At 38.5% G+C, this 10,683-nt stretch overlaps 1 protein-coding gene across 2 annotated transcripts in view; it reads right to left on the bottom strand.

Annotated features, from left to right (window-relative positions):
* DNAJC2 (DnaJ heat shock protein family (Hsp40) member C2) overlaps positions 1-10,683 on the bottom strand; it is a 35,781-nt gene that overhangs the window by 1,186 nt on the left and 23,912 nt on the right. Inside the window, exons 11-16 of one of the 2 annotated variants that reach the window (XM_008062488.2) lie at positions 7,181-7,269; positions 7,036-7,105; positions 5,128-5,312; positions 4,251-4,351; positions 4,021-4,128; positions 1,042-1,196 (exon numbers count right to left, since the gene is read on the bottom strand). In XM_008062488.2, the coding sequence (XP_008060679.1) occupies positions 1,042-1,196; positions 4,021-4,128; positions 4,251-4,351; positions 5,128-5,312; positions 7,036-7,105; positions 7,181-7,269 (708 nt within the window). The remainder of the gene's footprint in view (positions 1-1,041; positions 1,197-4,020; positions 4,129-4,250; positions 4,352-5,127; positions 5,313-7,035; positions 7,106-7,180; positions 7,270-10,683) is intronic. The other variant, XM_021714586.1, reaches the window with a different exon arrangement.

The raw sequence follows: 10,683 nt of genomic DNA, 5'->3' as shown, positions 1-10,683 counted from the left end.
CTGCACTCCAGTCTGGGTGACAGAGTGAGACTCCGACTCAAAAAAAAAAAAGATTCAATTAAAATCAATTTGCCCAAACCTTCATATAGAAATATGATGAATGACATATTTACAAATAGGACTTCAAAATCCTCAGGTGCATAAATACTGTTCTTCCTGGGAAATCTTCAGGAATTGTGGTCAGATTGGATGGAGTTTTTACTATAATGGATAAGCACTAGGCAAATATTTCTTTTCTTTTTTTTTTTTTTAAGTTGGTCTCTCTTTGTCATCCAGACTCCCATACGGGAGTGCAGTGGCCGCTCCCGGCCACCGCAGCCTCGACCTGCTGGGCTCCGGCGATCCTTCCGCCTCAGCCTTCCAAGTAGCTGGAACTACAGGCACGCACTACCACACCCGGCTAGTTTTTGATTTATGTAGAGATGAGGTCTCGCCAAGTTGCCCAGGCAGGTCTCGAACCCACGGGCTCAGGCAATCCACTCACCTCAGCCTCCCAAAGCGCTGGGATTACAGGCTGAGCCACCAAGTCCAGCTTGGGCAAATATTTCTAAGACTTGAGATAGCTATGGTTGCATGTACCAACTTACAAGTCTTGCCTGAGTTTTTTTCAAAAGCCACTTGACCATTTGTTTGGTCTTGCTTTTTTTTTTTTTTGAGTTGGAGTCTCACTCTGTCGCCGAGACTGGAGTGCAGTGGCTGCTCCCGACCACCGCAGCCTCGACCTGCTGGGCTCCGGCGATCCTTCCGCCTCAGCCTTCCAAGTAGCTAGAACTACAGGTGTGCACTACCACGCCCGGCTGATTTTTTGATTTATTGTGGAGATGAAGGTCTCGCCAAGTTGCCCAGGCGGGTCTCGAACCCGTGGGCTCAGGCAATTCACTCACCTCAGCCTCCCAAAGAGTGGGATTACAGGTTGAGCCACCAAGCCCGGCAGCAGTTTTATAAGTTCTGGGTTTCTCTGAATTTTTTTAGATTTAAATTTAAATTTTTTAAAATTTACAATTTAATGATAATGGAATCTATAAACTATAAATCTACAACCTTATATCGTTTCATGCAGTCCTTCTTCGTCCTACCAGGCACTGCTTCTGCTATTTTTTCCCATCTCTCAGGTGTATTTACTGGATATGTTTTCAAGGCTTGTTCCAAAAGCTTTTGTTCTTCTGTTGTCCAAGGAGTGAAATCTGTGTATGGACCTGCTTAAGAAAAATTTTTATTTGAAAGCTTTTAACGTGAATGGTAGAAAACTGTCTTAGAACACATTCCCTGATGAATCTTTTGGTGTACAAGTATCTGCTAAGTGCCCATTCCAATCTGGGATGTGTAATTTTGAACAAACTTCTCGAGATGAGAGCTACGTACAAATCTCTAAGTGTTAACGAGAACCAAAAAAACTTCAAATACTTTACAACCCAGATATTGCTGGTCTCTTACAACCTACTACTAAGGTCACACCAGACCTAGCAGGATGGGGAAAAGAGCCTCCTCACAGTTAAACTTTTTTGATGGACAGAAACCCGGGGAACTATTCTTGTTTTACACTGTAGGAAACAAGCCCAGCAAAATTAATCCAAGTGCCCAAGGTTTCAGTGCTTTAGAGGCGAGCTAAGATTAGATTCAGTGTTGTAGCGTGGTGTTCCTTTTACCACATCTGCTAAAATCTTTGGAGCCAATGCTAAACACCGCCAATAACTGCCAATGTGGCTTAATGTGTGTCAAACAAATATATTTCTTACGGATATAAGTATTACACAGCTCACTTCTATAGGTAAAATGAGAATGATACATGGTAAAAAGCTGATTAGGGTTCTAAGTTAGTGAATTACTGGCAATTTAGTTATTTCAGACAAAATACAGACCTATACTATCACCAGTGGCCTGACTACTACTTGAAATTGCATCCTGTGAGTTATTCCTAGAAGGCAAAGTTATGTCTCAATTAAAGAAAAAAAAGAAAACCTCACCTATTCAAAACAAGGCAGACAACTTGTGTCTGTATTTGAAAGCAAATAAGAAGCTTTTCTCAAGGTAGCTTTTAAGTTCTAAGAAGCCCTTGGTTGAATTTCCTTTTATTGGTCTAAAACCCTCCTTAATACCATCAATTTAATTCATTTCCTCTCGGAAAAAAGATGGAAGTGACATGCAAGTATTTCCTGCTGTTCTCTAGTTAATTCACAATACCAAAATAAACACAATGTTGCAAAATTCCTATGAGAACTCAGTATTGAAAGAATGGTGCTAGCTTTTATAGTACAACTGAAGAGGGAGGAGCCGTCCCATTAAACCCATAAAAGAGGTACAGAAGTCATACTCAGCATTTCTATTGATCACTTGCCCTCACAGGGTCACTCACCTTGCCTCAGAAAGCCAACGGGCACAAACATCCACGACTGCCTCCAACATGGAAACAAGTCCCTCAAGAAAAAGCTCAGACTAATGTACCGATATCTGGAATGTTATATGCTATTTTGTGAAGATAAAGCAGCAGGAGAATAAACCCCTTTACAACTGCCCTGCAGGTGTTCTGTAACCTCTTTTTGTTACTTATCTTTATTAAAAGAACCAAAGTAATGTCTAACTTTGAAAAACAAGCCACTCTGATTTTTGTAAACACAAAATAATTTTTTCCCCTCATATTTTTAAACTGAAATTTGGGGATAATAAACCAGATTAAGAATAAAACTAGCTGGGCTCGGTGGCTCAGCCTGTAATCCTGCGCCTTTGGGAGGCTGAGGTGAGTGGATTGTCTGAGCCCGTGGGTTCGAGACCCGCCTGGGCAACGAGACCTTATCTCTACAATAAATCAAAAAATCAGCCGGGCGTGGTAGCGCATGCCTGTAATTCCGGCTACCCGGAAGGCTGAGGTGGAAGGATCGCCGGAGCCCAGCAGGCGAGGCTGCAGTGGCCGGGAGTGGCCACTGTACTCCAGTCTGGGCGACCGAGTGAGACTCCAACTCAAAAAAAAAAAAAAAAAGAATAAAACTAATACTGTTAGAAAACACAAATAGCTTATCATGTAGAGTCAAGTCTATTAGTTAATCCAAAAGAATTTGGAACTGTGATCAGGAAAGCGTCTCTCTAAGATGAGATTAAGGAAGGATTGGTGGCTCACGAATGCGTGAAGTGAAAGAACTTTTCTCACAAAGCTAACTTTCCAAGCTATTTTTGTTACAGCAAGAAGAAAATACTTTCCCACATTCCAAAACACAAATACATGAATAAAAGTTTCACAAGTAACACCCACCTATGTAATAAGTGTTAACACACTGATATTTTTTATTCAAGATCTAGTAAGTTGATTTCATGACTTAGTTATGAGTCATGATTTGTAGATTGAAAGACACTGGTCCAGAGCAACCAAATTGGAACATCCAAGGCTAATAGTTTTTAAAAATAGTTTTGCTTTTCATACATTTGGTTTTAGATTTGTACAACACCTTATAGATTCTGTGTAAAAATCAACAGGAATAGTTTTTTAACTTTATTTTGAAATAATTGCAGAAGAGTAGAAAGAATTCTTATATACTCTGTCTAGATTTCCCAAATGTAAACATTTTACCGCACTTGCTTATTCTTGTTCTACATACACAGATACTTTGTTTTGAACCATATGACTTGCAGACATGATGCCTCTTTACTCGATAGTAGCTCGGTATGTTTTTCCTTAAACATAAGGACATTTTCTTATATAATTATAGTATGTTTTTCAAAATCAGGAAATTAACCTTCATAACACAATTTTTTTTCTTTTTTCCCAATATGCTTTAACACTAATTTGTAAAATCTGGTAAACAAAACAAGCATAGCCCCATCTCTAATGGCATCTGAAATGGAAGAAATGAAATTTCCAATTAATGGTTAGTTGAAGTAAATCTGTGCCTGTTCTGAAAATGCTTGCTTTACATCTTTGTCTACTAAACATTCTTTCCAGTCATTGTAAACACACACCTTAGGTCTCATATATTTTCAAGTAGCATGTATACATGGCTAGCATGTTCTAGAAAAGCAAAATTGAATTACCTTCAAATCGTTCTGAAGGGGTTGCATTGTCTGCTTGAGGCACCACTCCATGTTCTTTTTTAAACTTATCAAACGCCTTTTTATTTATGTCATCTTTTTGATGAGGGTCTGAAGTAAAAAAAATTTAATACGTAACAGATCATCTCATTCGGCCTTTCATTAAATTGCAAAAATTATTTTTAAAATATGTGTTCAAAGTAGAAAATTGATTTCTCAAACCTTCAACTCACCAAGTTTTTGGAGACTCTTTGCTTTGCCAATAACATCTTTGGCAGTTCTTTTGACTCCAGAAGAAGAATGTATGTTCATGTAATTAGCAATAACTTCCCATCTATAGCAAACAATATAAATGTTTAATAGTATTAAGGAAAAACAAAACAGAAAACAGCAAAAACCATGACATTTTTACTGCAGAAGGGCTTGTTATAATATCTATACGATTACTTTAAATTACTACTGCCTAGACTAGGTTTTGCTCTTCATGTTTAAATCAAGTATGTACAGTTTAGGTTTTAAGTTTGTACAACATCTTGTAGATTCTGTGTACAAATTAGCGGAGATAAAACCACTTATTTGTGTATACTGCCAATTTAACACATACTTCTTAAAAGGAGATAAAGTCGTCTGAAAACAGAGCCCTAGTTTCTCCCTCTATAGAATGAGGGAGGCTGAGTGTCTAGAGGTTGAGTTCTAAACTCAGATTCTGAAGTCAGCTCCAGCTTGAGGTGAGAAACAACAAAGAAAGAGCAAGTCTGTGGAAGAGAAAACTACAGAACACAAACTTAGTCCCTAGCACAATCCATGACAGAATAAGCCAACATAACAGTGAAGGTTTATATCTCTAGATCTTCCATTTCCTGAGAAACTGATGAAGCATCTTGCTTTATGTACATATGCTAGTGTAAAGGGTTAAGATTAACAGCTTCAAAATGCATCTTGTTTTTCACACTTTCCACTGTGGCACAGAATACAGTAGAAGGCAACCTATCTGGGCTGAAGCTTATCTCTGGAAGTTTCTGTCATAACCAATGCTGCTATATGGATGTTTGTCTACATTACCTTCGGGCTTCAGTATGTGTTGAAGAGAAGTTTCATGAAAATCAGTACCTTGAATTTGTTCCAGCAGGGAAAAGATTCACAGCTTTAATTAGTAATTGCAGATCATCTTCTGACCAATTTTTACTGCCATTTCCACCTCCGCCAGTTGATTTCTCAGCATTTTTAGATGCTTGTCGCATACGAGCCTCAGCTTCCTCTTTCTCTTTTCTAATTTGCTCATTTATTTCTTCTATCTGTACATATATAGGCAAGTCAGGGACTTAATGTACACTGCTATTCTTCACTCCCTTTCTCGCTGGGGCTTTGTGGTCCTCAACTCTCAGTGCCATCCTCACTTTGACCTTATACTCCTTCCCAGGCCAACCCCAAAGCAAGTATCAGCTTTTCACTCTGGCTTTTCCTCCTCTGGCTGCACATTTCTGCCTGAAAAACCAAGAATCATCCACAAACTGACCTGCCCAGTGCTCATATCATGTGACTTCCATTTGCCTTGGACACTACTTGGGTTATTCACCCACAAAGTCATTTCAAATCTCTCGACACTTGTATTCACCCTTTCAGCAGATAATCTCATTTATTCTCTACAAAAAGGCACAGACAAAGCAAAGTAGACTTTATTTTATCTTGGAGTTCTACCATTCACATTGTTCCTTCAAACACGTACAGGTGAAACAAGAAAACCTTTATTTGCCCCTATTGCTTCTGTCGGTTGCTATCTTGGAGTCATCTTTGACTAATTTCTCCCTTTCGATTTCTTAGAACCAGGCATCAAGTCCCAATAATTCTACCTTTGCAAAGTTTCCGTGATTCTCACAAACATTTTCATAGTCTAGGTCTTTACAGTGAGATTCCTCTATATCTAGTTACTTTACATCTATTTGATGTATTTTGCTCACAAATGCCAGATTAGAACAATGTTGACTCCTCTGTTACTCAAAGATCTGTAGTAATGGAAACTGGTTATCATGGTATTAAAAAATTAAAAACCTGCTTAATTTTGTTCTACTTTTTCTATTTCCTCCCACTTCTTCTCCCCATTCCTTTCTACTTCTATCTCTATTTTACAGTTCATGCTGCTCCCCAGACCTGCATTTAATAACTGTCCTTCCTTCGAGGCTGGCTTAAACCATTCACTGAGCCTTTCTTGGCCACTAAGACCTAGAATGTGCACCTCCTATCTAACCTACAGCATTTGCTGTGAGCTCTCCATTTTTGGTCCTTAAGTCTTTTGAGCATAACTCTTTGGATAACTCCTCTGTGGCGCAATAGCATTTCTCCAGAAGTACCTAGGCATAGTTCTATATATAGTAGGTAATAATACTTGTTGAACTGAATTAAATCTCTAGGCCTGTTTCTTTATGCATACAGTAAAAGGTGTAGAGTGGACAGAACAAAGAAATCTTTGGGTTCTAAATATTATGTTATGCAAATAATCAAGAAATAATTGAAACAATTATTTTTTTCTAACAAAAAACTGATTAATGTGTTAGATAACCACAAATCAAACACCCCTTATCATAAAACCATATACATTATGTAAATCCAATTTAAATCAATAACAGCACTTAATATAAACAAAATATGGGGGTGACACAAAGATAAATCAGATACTCTTTGCCCTTAGTAACTTCTATATTATGAAGAAATAGGTAAGAGCAGGCCAGCACTTTGGGAGGCTGAAGTGCGAGGATTGCTTTAGTCCCAGAGTTCAAGACCAGCCTAGGCAACATAGCGAGATCTCGTCTCTACAAAAAATTAGCTGGGCGTGGTGGCAAATGCCTGTAGTCCCAATTACTAGGGAGGTTAAGGTGGAAGGATGGACTGAATCCAGAAGTTCAAGGTGAGCCATGATTGTGCCACTGCACTCTAGCCTGGGCAACAGAGTGAGACCCAACTCAAAAAAAAGAAAAGAAAAGAATTAAGCGATAAATATAGGTAGAAGTTTTCTTCTATTACCTGTTTTTCTAGAGCAGCCTTTCCTACTTCTTTTGTAGATGATGTGAGTGTTTCATTCAAACACTGTAAGCTAAAGAAAAAAAAAAGGGATGAAACTTTATTCTAAGCTCAAGAGAAGAATTCAATAGCAGTTTCATAGGTATACCTTGCTAGTTCAAGCCGATCGCAAAGTTTTTCCACTTCTTCCATCATTTTAACCCGCTCTGCCTCATTGTCAGAAAAATGATTCCAGGTCTAGAAGCACAAACACAAAATTTTCCACCTTATAACTACTGACACAAAAAATATAAGAATTAACACAATTACAAAGCATGAACTCTCAGAAGTTCCTGATGTGAACACACTTGATGGCCTTCTGCCCATCCCCCGCTGTACTTCCAGAGTATCTCCTAGGCTTTCCCTGATCAGCTAGCAATAAAAGGCATTACACCAAGTGGGTTGGGGAGCACAACAGAAAAAAGGAAGATGGTGCAAAATGCCCAGGGATGTTATAAAAATCAGAATGATTCCTTAGAGAATCACTTAAAAATCGAGAAATTCTGTATCACAACTCAAATGAAAATCCCCCGTGTTTAGCTGCCTGTTCTACCTAATGTGTGCTGAATTGTAAAATTTACTGGAAATGTAGAATATGAAATTAAAGAAAAATACAGTATGCTAAGGAACAGCAATATTAGCAAAATTTTTGATTAACTAAAGATTATGCTTAGACTGCAATAGCATGATGTACCTGGATGTGCAAGAAGTAATTGAAAAGTACATCCCATATTTTAAGCTGCTGCTTACACTTATGTCTCCTATTCCTCACTTCTCCTTGCTTCCTTAATTCATGCAATCCTGCTCTCACAACCTTCTTTTAACAGCTGGCAGTTTCCTAGGCTTCCAAAAACACCACTGATTTTTCTTCCTACCTGCCAAGTCATTCCTCCTTAGGCTTCGTTTCTCCCATCCGTACTTTAAGTACTAGTGTTTGCCAGGGTCCCATCCTTTACTCTCCTCACTCTATTCTCTTTCCCAGGGTGGTCTCAAGTATCTGCAGAGTTTCTAGTGCCACTGAGATATGAATGAGTTTGTGATAATCCTGCTCTTGAACTCTAGACTTGTTCACCCAATTGCCTACAGAGTATCTCTATTTGAATATCCCAACAGGCTCAGCTTACCTCAAACTGAACTCGTTTTTCCCCAGCCTCTTCCTCCTCCTTTGCCTTCTAGTCATTATCCATCTAGTATTCTATGCAATAAATTAAGACATATGTCTATCACTCCTCTATTACCTCCAACACACAATCCCAACACGCAATAGCCTATTCTTCCTGAATATCTTCATTTCATCTACCTTCTTCCACTCCTACCATCTCAACCTCATTTTAGGCCACAATACTCTCACCTGGATTGTGGCAAGATTCCTAAATCGGTTTCTCTGCCTCTATTCTTTTCTCAGCACCCAGACCAAAACCAGCTCAGGACCAGATTTAAACTCTTTAGCAAGGCCTAGCAAGTCTTTCAACACCTGGCTCCTCCTTACCTCTTCAAGTGTCCCTGGCTCATAAGCCTCAATTCTCTGGATCTCTGCATTCTCAAACTCCTCCATCGCTCTTATCTCTAATCATGTATATATGCTGCTTCGCCTGGCTAAATCCTACTAGATCCAGAAAGAATTCCTTGACTACCTTTTTGGCAATTTCTCATCTGAGTAGTCACCTTAAAATGTTTGAAGTACCTTTTGACTTGCCATTTTATCACTAATCAGTAGATCCCTTGAAGGCAAGGATTATGTCATCATTATATCCACCAATTTTACTGCTTGGTAATAAATAAACAAACTCATGCGAAAAATGAGTGATTAAACAAAGTTACCAAATGTCAGAAATTTTACCCAGAGATTATTCATTTATGCGTACTCTCTAAGAACTAGTCTGGTTTTCTATTCCCTAACTAGTCTTTTTAAGGTTTTTATTGAATTCTCATTATATGCTGAATGTGCATGTGAATTTACCTCATTTAATCTTCACAACTTTATGACTAGGTATTATGTCAGCCATAGTATAGGTGAGGAAAGTGAAGCACAAAGGTATTAAGGTAACCTCCTGAGGATTCCACAGCTAGTAAGAGAGGGGTGGAGAATGACTTCAAACCCAGGAAGCTTGTCCTGAGCCCATGTTCTCTACCACTTTAATATATTGCATCCTTCTGAAAGCAATCTTCCACCCAGTGAAATCTGAGAAAAATACCTCATTTTTTTCCATTTAGATTTTCTGTTCCTCACCAAAATGCCTCAAGAGACAACCAAACCAGTGCTTACATTTTTATTAAACTTCTTTCAAAGCCTGCTGATGGGGCAGGTTAATTTTATTATCTGAAGACTTAGGATGGCATATATTAGACTACATGTGCTGGTGTTTAGAAGATTTTGGACATTCATGTGAAAGACAGTAATTTTTCTGTCTACATTAAGTATTTATAAACTTGCTGAATTTAACTACAATGGTGTAATACACAATATTCTCTGTGGGGAAATCTCTACTACAGCTTGGAATTTCACTGATGTTTAGAACAGTACTACCCTCTGACTTTACGATTTAAAAATCTAAGAACATCTTGGACAAAATTCAAAGATTTGGGGGCCTTTTTGGTCAATATTTTTTTTTTAGAGAAAACTGTATTTGAATAGAAACTACCAGTACTCACTTGAATGATATCCCTTTGTTTAGATAAAAATGAAAGCTTTTAGAACCCTGAAAACAAATTTAACTTCTAAAGGAACTTAGTTTCTAAGATAAACTTTAATTTTACACCACTATTTGGAAGCAACCAGCTAAAACCAAATTGTGGCATATTCTCAGAAAAATGATCTGGTTTCACCAACAAATCAATGGCAACGGGGAGTAGGGGAAGTGGTGATGGAAGGGGACACAATACAGAATCACACAGTCTTAAGAGACATAATTAGGAGATGAAATAACAAGCCTTTTTATTGACCTTATCTGAATCCTAATTTGAATAAACCACCTATAAAAAGACATTGCTGAGATAATCAGGGACATCTGAATACAGATCTATAACACCATTTTTTGGAGTTTGAAAATGGCAAGATGCTTATGTTACAAAAAAACACTATCAAGGTCTAGCGCAGTGGCTCACGCCTGTAATCCCAGCACTTTGGGAGGCCAAGGAGAGAGAATTGCCTGAGGCTAGGGGTTCGAGACCAGCCTGGGCAACATGACACCACCTATTTCTACAATAAAATAAAAAAAGTAGCTGGGCGTTGTGGCACGTGCCTGTAGTCCCAGCTACTTGGAAGGCTGAGGCAGGAGAACTGCTTGAGCCAAGCAGGGTGAGGCTGTGGTAGCTGTGATTGTGCCACACTGCAGTCTAGCCTGGGTGACAAAGTGAGACTCCAACTCAAAAAAATAAAATAAATAAATAAAAAGAATACAAAAAACTATCAGAGTTGCATAATGAAATATGTGCATGTGAAATGTAGAAAAAGTTAATTTAAAAACAAATTTAGGAAGGGAACTGCCTGTAATACCAGCATTTTGGGAGGCCGAGGCAAGATGATTGCTTGAAGTCAGGAGTTTGAATTAAGCCTGGGCAATTAAAAAATTAGCTGGGCATGATAGCATGCTCCTGTAGCCCTAGCTACCC

This window comes from Carlito syrichta, unplaced genomic scaffold (genome assembly GCF_000164805.1).
Source record: "Carlito syrichta isolate Samal-C Ts95f unplaced genomic scaffold, Tarsius_syrichta-2.0.1 Scaffold96015, whole genome shotgun sequence".
NCBI classification, from domain to species: Eukaryota; Metazoa; Chordata; class Mammalia; order Primates; family Tarsiidae; genus Carlito; species Carlito syrichta.
Note: the sequence above shows the minus strand (reverse complement) of the source record. Positions and strands in the feature narration are given on the sequence as shown.